This window comes from Rattus norvegicus, chromosome 18 (assembly GCF_036323735.1).
Source record: "Rattus norvegicus strain BN/NHsdMcwi chromosome 18, GRCr8, whole genome shotgun sequence".
Lineage (NCBI taxonomy): Eukaryota > Metazoa > Chordata > Mammalia > Rodentia > Muridae > Rattus > Rattus norvegicus.
The window spans coordinates 6,978,658-6,993,173 of record NC_086036.1 but is presented as its reverse complement, the minus strand read 5'-3'; the positions used below and the strand labels follow the sequence as shown (position 1 = coordinate 6,993,173).

Sequence of the window (14,516 nt, the reverse complement as noted above, 5' to 3'; positions counted from 1 at the left end):
CCCTGGAATATATACTGTAAATTGATGTGTATTTGATGTTTCTCTGTGTAACAAGACAAATGCAAAAGCATTGAATGGCATCAAAGATCGGTGTACATAAATAGACATAAAATTTGAAATTTTAGTGTTCAATTAAGTACATTTTCTCCTATAAGAGAGAAGTTTTACCCCGAAAATTCAATTTTTATGAGCTGATGATCCATTTTTATTTCTCACAGGTGGAAAACTGCATCTCGGTTTACACGGAAATAAGATGCCAAGCATAGTTTGCTGCTTTTAAACTAGAATGTTATAAAATAAACTGTAACTAGGACAGAATGCCTGCTCATTATTCTGAAAGCCTCTCTGTTACTTTATCACCCACTTTTCTAATATAATAGCTCTCTAGGTTGTCAGTTGTAATATAAATACCTGTTAAGAGCTACGTTCTGATTGTGCGCTCACTAGATCTGAGCAGTCCTAAAATCAGCTTCATGTTCTCTAGTGTTTCAGTATGGGTGGGGGGCCTCTGGGGCTCTCTGGATGCCAATGCTGTCCCAGGCACTGGTCTTCAAGGCATAGCAGGAGGCATCAGGAGGCAAAATTATGATTCACTGCATCTAAGCATCAGCCAGGCACTAAACTCAGAGCTTGTGATATAAACAAACAGGTAGGAGAGCCCAGGAAAGGACCTTAAGAGGAAAGAGATTCAAAGAATTGTTAAATGCACTATGCTCTAAGAGGTCAGTGGGAATTCACCCCTTAGAGTTTGAAAGGCAGGAATTATAAAGCAGGGCATTCCAGGAAGCACTTGAGGGAGGTGTAATGTCTCACAAAAATGAGTATTTAATGCACAGAGGGAGGAAGCAAGTGGTGGCAAAACCATCCAGTCACAAATGTGTTATTAAGGACATGGACTTTAATCCTCAACAGAGGGGAATAAGAACAGAAAGGACAGTGAAGTTAGCTAAGAATCCCTTTATATACATCAGGTCATCTCAGGAAAGTAGGTCAAGTTCATGACTCCAGTGGTGGCAGAGGACGATAGTAAAAGTTTTGTGTTCAGATGTCTGAGTAGGAGCCACCGGGACCCAGTGGTTTTGGAGAATAGGTTAATCACCTGGGATTGACTTGGAATACACTGCGACAGAAGCCAGAGTTGGGGATTGCACTAGACTTGAAACCTAGGTAGGATTTGGATCATGAGTCTGTAGGTTGCAGACTAATTCCTTGCTCTGGAAACCAAAGTTGAGAGAGCAGAAGATTACGTCATCCACACAGAACAAGATAAAGAGACTGAAGACAGTTAGCGGATTGTCTCCGTGCAAGCACACAGGCTAGCATCCCTTGGTCAATGTAATTTGTCTTAGGTACTTTATCTTTGTAACTTAAAGTTAATGTGTAGACAACTAAAAGTACAAATCTAACAATTGCTGGTCGTTGTGATAGACCTGCCAGGAGGACAGAATCACTGAGTAACATTCACACAGGCATCTCCACTTAACAAAGCTCTTTCGTATAAGCTAGGAGCAAAAATTGTATAAAGTCTTAGGAAAGCCTTCAACTGTGTCTTCTATACTCCCTTCTAAAACTCTAGGTCGACTTACACGACTCATCATATCTAATCATCCCATTTCCACAGCATTGAGAAGATGCAGCTTCCAGTTCCTCAATTTAAAGAATAGAAAGCCAAGGAGCTGCCCAGATCTAGCATCATCGTGGTTGTATTACCTCACATGCTAAACTGACACAAGCTTTGAGCATATTCATAATGATTTTCCTGGCCAAAAGTGTCTGCGGGGATCTTGTGAACGCCTAGTTCTGTCTTTGTGTTCATTTCTTTTGCTGGAATAAAATACCCTAACATATAGCAGTTTGAGTGGGAAAATGTTTATTTTAGTTGACTGTTCCACAGAAGTCATGACCCATCATGAGGGTGAAGGTGTGACAGAAAGAGTTTAGCCTGACTCATCGTATTTCAGATGAGGGGGACAGGAAGTGGGGCCAGACAATAAAGATTCAACCCCATCTCAATCCCCCACCCCTCCCACTGACAATCATTCTTCCAACAAAGCTCCACTCCCTAAAGGTTCAATAACTTTCCAGACAGCACCATACACTGGGAACTCTTCAAATATAAACGCTCATAAGAGACTCATTCAAAGTCTAACACCATGGGCCCATGAACTTGTGTGAACCAGAGTCATCTAAGTTCCTGACCTAATACCTAGACTTTTTGTGCCTCTGGGATACTGACGTTTGCTGATATGTGCTCACTGGATATTGACAGGAGGCCCTGTGCCCTGTGCACCTTTCCATGGACTATGTGTAGCTATCCACATATACATTATCTCCCTTCCCCAAGAAGAAGAGTTTCAGAAGGACAGAACCTGCCTGTTTTATGACCAACCATGAGGGTCGCCCTCCACCATTTCCATACAAGTCTGTCTAATTCGGTGGTGAGAAAGATTTAAAAGAAACAGGAGTGTCGAAAGGATGGAAGCTATGGGCCACTGAGGATGTCATGACATCCTTAAACACATTCACTTTCAACTTGAGATTTACTAAAATCCATTCTAACAGAACTTAAAGATTCTCCAGAGCCTTGCTATTCAACAAACACTTTGCTAAGTCAAGCTTTGCCTAAATATTTGAAAGTCCATGAAAACATTTGAGGCACCTAGCAGTCCTAAGTGCATAACCACAGTAAGAGGTGGTTCACTCTGTAGAAAACTTGCAAAAGGTAGCTTATGCCTTGCTTGGTAATAAATGAGGCCTTTAAATGGACTGTTCATGCTATTTATCTGTTTGAATCACTGAAATAAATTGCACCCCATAAGTCTTCTGGAAATAGCCCAAATGAAAATGATTAATCAGGGTGCCAATTAAAGGAATCCTCCAATGCATGCACCTGGAGGAGGGGAGACTTCTATTTTAGCATTTTCAAAGACATTAATGGCTTGAAGAATCAGTTGGATAAAGTTTACATATAGCTTTAATGTGTTATATAACTCCTTGATAATGTTCCAGCCATGAAATGTTGCTAGGTGACAAGAAAGTGACAGTGGGAGGGATGGCCCTCATTTACCCACCCTGAGGCCAGGCTTTCACCTCCACTTTGATGTCCTTTCGCACCATTATCCTGGGGCACAGCTCCTTTACCTGAGCCCTGAAGCTTAGAAGTGCTCCACACATTAGTGTTAAGAGCGGCTTGTGTCAGCGAGAGCTCTTGCTCCATCAGACACATTTATAAGCTGCAGTTTCCTGAGTGAGAACAGGCATCCGCAGCCTCACCTTTTTCATTGCTCTTCGGGCTCCTCCCACAAAGAGACCATGTGAATGTGAGTAACAGCTTTGGATGCTCTTGCAACCCCTAGATCAAATTTCCTAGAACTTTCTGATTAGTTCTCAAATCAGATTGCCCTTGATTCCCCTAGGATCTCTGCTACTTCTGTATTCTCATGATACCACACTCAACAGAAATGTGCTGTTATGAATTCTCAGTTACTGACTTTGACCTATTTGTCTGTATCATCGGCCTTTACATTCTATTAAGTCTTCACTTCAGCTGAAGATCAGCATATCCTGCATCTCAATTTTGATCTTTGTTAAGCCTCCTATTTCCATAACACTTTAAACTCAGTAAATTCACATAAAATTCCTCACTTCTTTACCCTATCACTCCCCCAAGAGCTACATGCCCCAAGTTATCTGTAACCTTGGCCTTGTCATCTGCCTTTCACCTCACCTTTTGTAATCTCTGGGCTTTGTTTTGACTCCCATCACCTCTGGTGGCCACTACTTTCCATTCTCAATAACTGTGACCCAGTCACTCTCTCATTAGCTACTGTATAAATCCTGTCAGGTCTCTTCCTATATACTAACCTTGGAGATTATATCCCTAGAGCAAGCTCTAAACATTTCCCCTGGATGAATTTTATGGTATACTTAGGCTACTCTGCTCCTGTGTGATCAATCCTTGTTTCAGCTGTCCTGATCATTGTTGGTCTTACTTTATCTAGCTCTCCCTAATATAATGCTTCATAGAGGAATTATTGCCATTTAGACATATTGCTGGGGAAAGGTCTTTCATCAATAGCCTTACTCAATGCTAGACCCTACATGCTACACTATGTACCTACCTGCAAGATGTGACCACTGGTACAATAGTGCATGACTGTTAGAGAGTAGCCACCCACTTCCTGATGAGATTTCAGGCCTGCTATTCAGGAGGGAGTTTATGCTTGGAACTCTAAACCTGGTACTCTAAATCCCATGATTAATGTCATAGGCCCCAGGTGGAACGAACTATTGTTGTTTCTGAATAGTCATGTTATCCAAACTGCCTTCTTGGTAACAGAATTTTTAAAGCCGCACAGAGCAGTTCTTACGTGTGTACAGCTTTCTTTTTAAAAGGTGGTTTGAAAGCATTTTTCTCCTTGTCAACTATGAGCACTCATTATTAAATCACACAGGGCACGGCTGAGAGATAGTGGCTCTGCTATGACATTATCATAAACGAACTTCTCATCTTCATTATATCACTGCATTCTCATGACCCTACTCCACAACTTCTCTTCTCATTTCAGGGAGAATAGAGAAGAAAAGAGAACAGAAAGGAGTATCGGGTAAGATTTCACTTAATTAGTTCCAGCTCCATTTTCTGCTTTTATTTTCAACTTCTAAAATGCGGCTCTAACTTCATATTCAAGTTTTCATATTAGAATTTATCATTTATGATCCTTGACTTGATCAATATTAAATTAATTTAAAATAAGTTAATAGACTTAGATTTTATTTTAGCTTTCAAATCAATCAATTATATCCCTGTCATTATGTCTTTCCATTCAAAAGAAAATGAGATGGAATGTTTAATTTTTCATGATTGCATAACGAAAAGCAAGCCTTACAGTCAGCAATTGAAAAGTAGGGATTCTCGTGATTGTTAAGCAGCTTCTTTTCTCAAACATCCAGGAATCTCATTTGTTCTTCTGAAAACCATTTGCTCGAGTGATGCTTTCTCAAGATTATACTATTTAACTAAAAAAATCTTTGTATCTGGGAAAAATTGTTAATGTGTTTTCAATGATTATAAAATATAATATTTCATATTTCTAGAGGTGGCTGCTACTCGGGTCAATGCAATTGCACGCATTATGGAGTCAATATTTGCTAGCTAATACAAAATAAGCTTTTATATTTCCATATTTTTCTGTTTGGATTTTTGTTTAAAATCATGGGGGAAGATAAATTTCATCCACTGAGCAAGCATTTGTGCTAAGACATTGGAGCCCACTAGGTACAGACCTGAGAACAATCACAGAAAATGTTAGCTCCGCTTACAGACCTGTGTCCACACCTTCACAAATGTCAACATCCATGTTTACTTATCCCTATAGCAGTTGAGAGCAGCCAGTGTAAAGCTCCGATATTTCTAACACTCTTCTTTCCAGTGTGCGTAGTGGGTGTTTGCAGGTGTGATATGCTTCTCAATAAGGCTACTATGGCTAATAGAAGAGAGAGTCTGCACCCTCATCTGAAAGAGAACAGAGCTCCAGGATTCCTTGTCGCTTCTTCCTAAAATTCCTTGTCGCATCTAGTCCATCTAGGACATTTTGGCAACAGAATTACTCTTCCAGTTTCCCTTTTAAAACTCACTCCCATTGTCTTTGTTCTGCCTCTTGAAGCCCAATAATGTATGTGTGTGTATACACATACATGTATATGTATATACATATATGTATATGTACACACACACACACACACACACACACACACACACACACAAACATGTATATTTAAATTCAAGGATGTGCCTGGTCTTTCAGAGCTGTGACCACCTTTGTTCTTGCCCTTGAGGGAAGGTCGCGTGTATCTGTTTCTAACATTGCACAGAAACAGTGGCTTCTTCATGAAAGAAACTGCAGAGAGGAAGAACGTTAATTAGCCGAAGCATTGTTCCAGATGCCTCATTAAGTTTCTTCTGTAATCACAGATTTAAAGGTTCCATGTGATCAAGGTGATACACTAACTTAAAGACAGGCTAGAGAGAATTAGGACTTCATTCCTGGCTTTTGTGGCAATACCATCCTGACCATTCCTCACAAAGTGTTCAACTTCTTTTTTTAATTAGTTAATTAATTTATTTACTTTATGTCCTTATCACAACTTTCCCTCCCTGTTCTCCTCCAAGTCCCCCACCTCTATCTACTCCTCCTCTCTTTCTCTTTAGAAAATGGGAGGCCTCCCATAGACATCAACCAGCCTTGGCACATCGAGTTGCAGTAAAACTGGGTGTATCTTCTCCTATTGAGGCTAGAAGAGGCAGCCCAGTAGGAGCAGAATTTCACAAAGGAAATCAACAGAACCACAAACAGGAGTCTCACATGAAGACCAAGATGCACAGAAGCCCTCTGTGCAGAGGGCTTAGTTAGGTCAGTCTTACCTAGGCTCCCTGGTTGCTGGTTCAGTCTCTGTGAGCACCTATGGGCCCAGGTTGGTTGATTGTGGTGTCCTTGACCCCTGTGGCTCCTTCAATCTGTTATCTGCCTAACACCAGCTAGTTGCTGATTGAATCCTATCTAATAACGGTTGTGCTCTTGTTTGCAAGTGTAGCAAAATATCATTAGCAATGTCGGGGTGGACTCCTTCTTAATAGAATTTTCTCAAGAAGTAGAAACCATTTTAAGGTGAACACATCTTTGATGGGAGACAGCAATCAGTAGGGTGTTGAGGAAACGCCTCTCACTGATGAGGTAACTAGCCCCATGTGTTCATAGTATGTCTACCTGCCTGTTGTCGGGATGAAATAAAATCAAGACTACAAGACGGAGCCAAGCTTGCAGGTGGGGAAATTGTGAATATCTTGTCATTTAAATATACATCAAGCTTTTTGAGAATTCTCTCTTTTTAGGGTAAATTTCAGTATAGGGGACAGTTTTGACATAGACCTTAAGCACAAAGTTTGAGTCAAAGAGAGAAATACAGGACACACCCAAGGACGGGCACTGACTTGCCAAGGGAGAGTTCCAGGGAATCTGTCTTGTAAAGACAGTAAGTGTTCCTAGATCAACACAGACATTTTGTCAGTTTCTTCATGAGTATCTGCACAGTAAGTGTGCAACACCAGCACACTCAGATGTGTCTTTAGACTCTAAAGTACCCTGAATGTCAGTGACCTTTGCTGTTTCTGAACTCACAGACGGCCATGTTCTACCCATTCTCTTCAGAACCTGCATTCTGTTTTTTAGATGAGTCTGTGCCCTCCTTATCTACTACCGAATCTGTCTCTCCACTGAAGAAGAGAAGAATTTGGCCCTAATCATGTTCAACATACCCCTGCCTTATTTCACTAATGAGAAGGAAAACAAACAACAACAAAAAAAAAACTATAGGAAAAACAAAACAAAACACCCACGGCTATGCAAAAATAACACCCGTTAGAGAGGAATACACAAAAGGCCTCATTTTTGCTTGGCTGTTTAAATCATTGTTTAAAGAATTTGGGGCTGGGTAAATGGTTCAGTGGTGAAGAAAACGTACTGCTCTTGAGAAAAATGGTGATTAGTTCCGGTATCCTCAGGAAACCAAACATCCTCCTATAGCCTCCTTTCCAACTGTGCACTCACATGTGTACTACACACCTATACACACACACACACACACACACACACATACACACACACAGAAAGAGAGAGAGAGAACATTCACATAAGTAAAAATAGAATAAATTTATTTTTTCATTAGATTTAAATTTTCACAGTTTTTAATCAACATAGGAAGTTATTTCCTATAACCAGAAATGATAACTTGCTCATGCTTATGAAGCTGTACATCCAGGTAAAGACTGTAGGAGAGTAATCCAGGCAGCTGGCTATCTCATTCTGAAGGTAGTTTCCATTTTTAACTATTGTTTGCCTCATTGCTTAATCGAAATGACCTGCTTTGTAGATGTGGTCAACACACAAAAAACCTTACATGGTTCAAATTTCAGAGCGAATTGTTTTTCAAAGCTTTTGGCTAATTTTGCCTAAACTAAGTTTATCATGGCCTGCGTGGCTAAGGCTGTGGGATAAAAGTTCAATTTTCTGAGTTACTGAGGTGGCTCAGTGGATAAAAATGTTTGGCCTGCAAGCATGAGGACCTGAGATAAAGTCCCCAAACCAGTCATGGCCACACGTGACCATAACCCCAGCAAGGCAGCAAGTGGCAGATGGGCAGGTAGATCCTGAATGCTGGCTGGCCAGCAATCCTAGATGGAACACACAGCTAACAGTTCAGTGAAAGACCTCGCCTCAAGGGAATAAAATGGCGAATAGTTGAAGAAGACACCTGATAGCCTTCTCTGGCCTTGTCATGACTGTGCATTGTGCAAGAACCCATAAACTCATATTCATGAGCCATGAACATGTGCACACACATACACGCACATACACACATGCATGCATGCACAAACGCATGCGCACACACACACACACACACACACACACACACACACACACACACACACCAGTTCTAAGGTCTGAGGCAATGAGATGATACTTCGTGAATGAAGGCGTTCGCCACCAAGTCAATTCCTAAGTGCCAAAGGTAAAAAGAGAGCACTGAGTTTTGAAAATCATCTGCTGACCTCTACTGCAGCTGGGGTGTTTACACATACAGAAACAAATAAATGAGCGTAATTTAAAATTTAACTGTGAGAAATTCTCAGAGCTTGTTGGCATTCTGATTGTGACTCGGGCTATGCTTTCATTTGAGATACTATTTTGCCTAAGCCAGGAATAAATTCTACAAGAATAATATAAATTGGTATCATTTGCTGCAATTTTTGAAAAGGAACTCAAAGCATGTATATGCCCTCGACACTAGCTTTGAGAGCACAGAACCTATTCTTACAACATAGACACAAAAGCCAAAGCTAAATTTGGATATGTGGTATTGTAAGATTATGTGGACAAAATACAAAGAGTCAAATACTTGATGGGATTATTTATCTAGTTGCCCTGACTTTTTTACTAATCCAGCTCTTTCATAAGAAATATAGGAAAAAAATTATTGTGCTTCTTTTACATAAAAAATCTACTGGGTGAGTAATATTTCTGTCCGAAAAACCCACTTGCTTCAATGTTGTGGTGTTCTTGATATTAAAAGACAACATAGCATAAAGTATGAAGAGTAATTTAGGTGTGCAAAGCTTCTCACGAATTATAGTTTGGAAAGAGCAATGTCAGAGGTTTGCTAAGATGCAGAGATGACATTTGTTAAATACATATAGTTCCCAATTTTCTAGCCTTTCAGACCCAATTAACTATTAAGCAAAGAGCAGTACTGGAGGGCCAGAGAATGGAGCCACAGCTGAGAAAATGTGTTTCATAAAGAAATTGCAGGCTCTTCATTGATAATATTAAATCATCTCTGTCATTAGACATGGTTTATTCATCCATGTATTTTTTTAAAGTTGCTTGTATAAAGAAGTGTTATATTTTTGTCTATCCAAAAGGTGACATTCACTGTTACATAGTAGCAAAGTCTGGAACATGTGCTTTGCAAGCCCAGTCCCTCACTGCTGACTTTAGACTGGGCTTTTATGCTCCTTGGAAATGTTCCAACCTGACAATAACCATTCCAATTTGAAACACTGGCACACGTTGAATACATAGACATTCTGGGTTTAAAAATTAATAGAAGGAGCAGAAGAGCCAGAAGCTGGGCAATCCAGCCAGACCAGTGCCTACGGTGCCCCACCCAGCCACTCCCTGCTGGGAGACCAGATGTCTGTGGCTCATGTTCTCACCAAGGGCCATGCAGATGCCCACGGTCTGTGCTGCAGCCTGAAGTCATGATGATGTCTGGAGTCTATGCTGCCACAGGGGCCATATTGATGCACGATGGCCTGTGCTGATGCCTGAGGCCATGTTGAGGCCATGGTCTGGGCAATCTCTGGGTCCTCAGATCCTACTGCAGCAGGGCACTGTGACCATGGTCTGTGAAGGCCCATAATCTGTGATCTGTGTTCCTGTTGACTTTAAAGAGCAAGAAGGCTAACTTTGTTGTGATATCAAAGACTGCAAGAAGCACAGTTGAGAGGGAGGGGCTTGGATGGCTTCTCTGACAACCCCTACCCCAATCCCACCCCACCCCCATAACTAACAGCCTAAACAAGAAACCACCGAAGAGAACTCTTAAAAAGTACAACAGGGATGCTGAAGTTAGCTCTCCACAATAGATGGCTTCTGTCAGAAATGTGGGAGAGGAAGAACTCAGTTCTATCTAAGGGGCAGGCCACTCAGAGTTTGACCATCCTCCAGTAAGTACAGATAACACAAAGTAGACTTGGTTTTAATTCTTATTTTTAATTTTTAGTTCTTTTGGATGAGGGGAGGTCACAACAGGGTGGCAGACATAGAAGTTGATTGTGATCAGATGCCTGATGTGAGACTCACAAAATACCAACAAAAATTTTATGAGGAGAAAATTAATAATAACTACAAAAATAGGTGGACAAATAGTGCATAAAATCTGTCATTGACATGTGAACAACATGTTTTGTTTCTTGTACATTATTTGAAGAAAGCAAATTTTCAAACAGCTTCATCCTTGATGTGATCCTCCTGTATGCTATCCTTGGTTTATAGTGATTTCTAGGATTCCTACACAAGATCAAAAGTTAAATCCTCAGGAATATAAGGAATAACCAGCTAGCCCTAGGTTTACTTATCAGTGACTGACGGTGAACCCTCAGAGCTAGCTCTGCACGTACTTCTGAATAAACTATCATTTTTTAAAGCCCACTTTTATATTTGTCTTTCAGTATTTTGGAATCCTTTCTGTGTGTCATTCTCCCTTTTAGAACCATTATTTTAACATGATTCCTCAGCATCAGATTTGAAAATCCTCATTACCCTAACCTACATGCTTTCACTTATTTGTAATATGAAACCTGATCATACCCATCTCTCCTGAACTCCCTCAAGTTTGCCTCAACATGGCCCCTTCCCAACTTCATGACCTCTTTGTTATGTAATAACTCACAAAGTTCACTCTCTGGTGCCCATGTAGAGTGAGGCTGTCTGCTCGTACATGGAAGTGAGGTCATCTGTTGGTGCATGGGAAATCTACCAGTAGCCACGTAGTCAAAAAAGTGATTCTCCTTTCTTAGGTGGCAACTAGCAATGGCCAATGGTTGTTCAATAAGGTGGGGCCTGGTTTCCTTGCCAGATCATCTGAAGAGAACGAATATGATCATACCTCTTCACACACCAAAGTAATGAGGATACCAGCATGTTGGCTTTGATGGAAGGGTTACACCAGGAAAGTTGACTGGTACACTTGTAGGGTAATATATATCAGAGCCTAGGTACCCCCAGCACTTGGCAAATCTAATTAAGTCAAAGTCATTAAGTTAGAACTTGAAGCCAAACTTGTGGACCACAGCTAACCTCCCCAAGATTCTAGCTCTGATGAAATTCATAAGTGGATTTTTTTTTACTTATATCCAACCCAAGTAGTGAAGATTGATGTAAACAAAGTCTCATGTTTAACCACCTTCTAGCACTAAGACACCAGTTCTCTGCTTTGATCACTCACGGCAATCTATCGCCAAAGGCTTGCTTTGTTCAAGCTGCTTTCCTCATGAGCCAGTTTTCTAAACTGCATTAACATATCCCATTTTTAAGAAAATAACCTGCTCTCTGTGGGTTTGTGGCTTAAGTACAGTATATATTGTTGAATGAAGTAGAGCCTTTTAGATACATATTCCCACCCTCAAAATAGAAGACTTATACTTGAACTGTTTGTTCAAAAAGTCGTGGAGAGTCTAAATTTTAAACAAACTTCCTTTTCCAGCCAATCTAATTTATGATAGAGAATGCATAATGTCACAGCTGTGCAGAGTTATTTTGTAAATACCTTAAGTTTTAGTGCACAGCATTGCATTTAAAGGACGTGTTTATGCAAATTGGACAAATATGAAATGATAAGTAATTAATGTGAGAGGAATTGCAATGTGCTGACACACAGTTGTCTATGAAAGAATCCTTGTGAAACCCAGCCCCGAAACACACGAAGACTCACAAGCCTGGCATCTGATTTGGATTGCTACTGTGGCGAGCAGAGCAGAACATATTTGCATGCCCTTGAGATTTGCACCATGATTTGTTTAGGTGTCAGGGGAGAAATGTCTTCAACTACAACAGGAGAGATTTCACCGTGATGCCATGAGCCTCGTTACCTGAGACAGTGTTGCCTGTGTTGACACTTGAGTATCCAGTCCTTGTTCTCAGAAAATGAAATGAAGTTTCTTAATTTGTGCTAACCAAAATCACATGGAGCTTTAATTTTAAGTTAGTCTGTTAAAATTAATAAAGAAATAAAGAAATAAATAATCCTCCATGGAATTTCCAATTAAAGTGAAATGTAACTCAAACAAAAATAAACATTCATACCATATCTGGATCACACCTGTCATCCCAGCACTTGAGAATTGACAAAGAAAAAATGCAAATGGGAGGCAAACCTGGACTACGTAGCAAGATCTTGTCTAAAATAGAACTAAGGAATAAAAAATAAAGCATAGAAATTCAAAGTGTACTTTAGCTAAACGATCTTATCAAGACAGCAGGGAATGAGACAGGTCTCAAGAAAACTGCTGGACTTGACTTTAATAAGGAAGGTGTATCAAGGTGCTTCTTGTATTTGCATCTCGGTCAATATTATAATGTATACAAAATAAAGTACTGATGTATATTTATGGGGGTACATCATACACTTTGTTCTGGCAGGATCTGGGCATGGAGCATTCAAGGTAAAGATGCATTTGGGGTTAGTTAAAAGTGTAATCCATGCAAACAAAGACTGCAAACTGCCCACAGACATACAATACCCATGATCCTTAGGCTTCCTCTACACAAGTCTTGAGTTATAACTGATTTTCCCACAGGGATAAAAATGAGGTTATGTTTCTAACCAAGAAACAGATGCCTAGTTTTTTAAAAAAAAATACAAGTGGCCACAAACAATTTAATCAACAGTAAATGATACATTTGTATAATGCATAGCTTAAAACCTTTTAAGGTCAATGTCTGTCATTGGAGCTGAGCGAGACAGAAATCAATCACATAAAATGTCCTGTTATTTTTACGGAGAGTCCCAAGATAAGAGGATTTCAGGACAGCAGAAAAGCCATGAGACTCTCTGGAGACATAAAGCACCTGAAGCCTGCTTATCCCTGAAGTGAGGTTATGATGTTAGTGGCAGCTGGGAAAATGCTGAAGAGGCCTAGCCTTTGTGAGAGAGAGAAATGAGAGATTCTAAAGTGGAGGAGGTGCCCATTGTGAAGACAGATTCATGTCACAAAGTCCTTATAAGACCCTAGAGGGGTGGTGCCCATCGTGGGGACAGATCCACTTTCACAGGGTCCTTGAAAGACCCTAGAGGTATTCGGTGCATATTCTTTAAAAATATATACCTTCCTGTATATATATCAATAAACAAAGAATATATCATATTCAACTTGGATGTCAGGTAATGTAATTTTTCTTGTTTTCATTGGTCATTTTCCCACCTAATGTCCTAGTCATTTTATAATGACCATTTAGGAAGGGCAGATAAGCAAATCCAAATCCCGTTAAATCTAATGTGCTTCGTTGGCTCTCATGGTACCTGGAGGTATACTAAACCCTACTGCACTGATACAGATATTTTGTCTGTAAGACTTTTAGTCTACATTTATATTTAAACTTACCATAAAGAACCCAGACATAAGGTTTATTATTGAAACTGTAACAGTTAGATAGCTGGGATCACTAAATACGTTTAAATTGTACTTCTATCACCCATCACTGCCATCTATAGGACTGCCCAGATCTGAAACTTTGCCTGTAATTCCCCAACTCCCCTCTCCCTATTCTCCAAGCAATCCTTTTTCTCGTGTGTGTGTGTGTGTGTGTGTGTGTGTGTGTGTGTGTGTGTGTGTGTGTGTGTTGCATGTGAATTTTCAGGTCTGGGTGCTTATAAAATGCATGCAGAAGACCTCGACCTTGCTCTTCAGAGAAGGGCTCTCTTAATTCAACTCAATGCTTACTAAGCCAGCTAGGCTGGCTGACCAATAAGCTCATGGGCTTCATCTCTCTTTGCTCTCCATCCTGGGTAATAGGCTCTCTCAACCTTTGTGTGTGTGGGATTTATATTCATGTCCTCTTGCTTCACAGCAAGTGCTTTCACACACTAAACATCTCCTTTTCTTTTTTTATTTTTCCCTAATCTGACAATTTTGAGTCTTCATATCAATTGAATCAAACAATAATTGATGGAGGAATACACATTTGTTTTCCTCTGTCAAATAAAATATATTTTAGTGGGGATGGAGAGATGTTCTCCCAGACAAGGTCCTGAGTTCATTCCCAGAACCCATATGGTGGCTCAGAACCATTGATATTGATGCAACATCCTCTTCTGGTGTGCAGACATGCATACAAACAGATTACCCATATAAAAACATAAATAAACCTTTAAAAATACAATGCAGAAAATATAATATG

The 14,516-nt window shown here is 40.1% G+C and overlaps 1 protein-coding gene and 1 long non-coding RNA gene across 6 annotated transcripts in view; both read left to right on the top strand.

Moving 5' to 3' along the window:
* Positions 1-14,516, top strand: part of Chst9 (carbohydrate sulfotransferase 9) — a 274,349-nt gene that overhangs the window by 132,049 nt on the left and 127,784 nt on the right. For 3 of the 5 annotated variants that reach the window (XM_017600922.3, XM_063277264.1, NM_001170470.1), the window contains one exon: positions 4,569-4,607. The exons of the other annotated variants lie outside the window; for them this stretch is intronic. In XM_017600922.3, coding sequence (XP_017456411.1) covers positions 4,569-4,607 — 39 coding nt within the window. The remainder of the gene's footprint in view (positions 1-4,568; positions 4,608-14,516) is intronic. 5 annotated transcript variants of the gene reach the window in all.
* LOC134482913 (uncharacterized) overlaps positions 4,663-14,516 on the top strand; it is a 30,474-nt gene continuing 20,620 nt past the window's right edge. The window contains exon 1 of the long non-coding RNA XR_010059635.1: positions 4,663-13,500. This is a non-coding gene — a long non-coding RNA (uncharacterized LOC134482913). The remainder of the gene's footprint in view (positions 13,501-14,516) is intronic.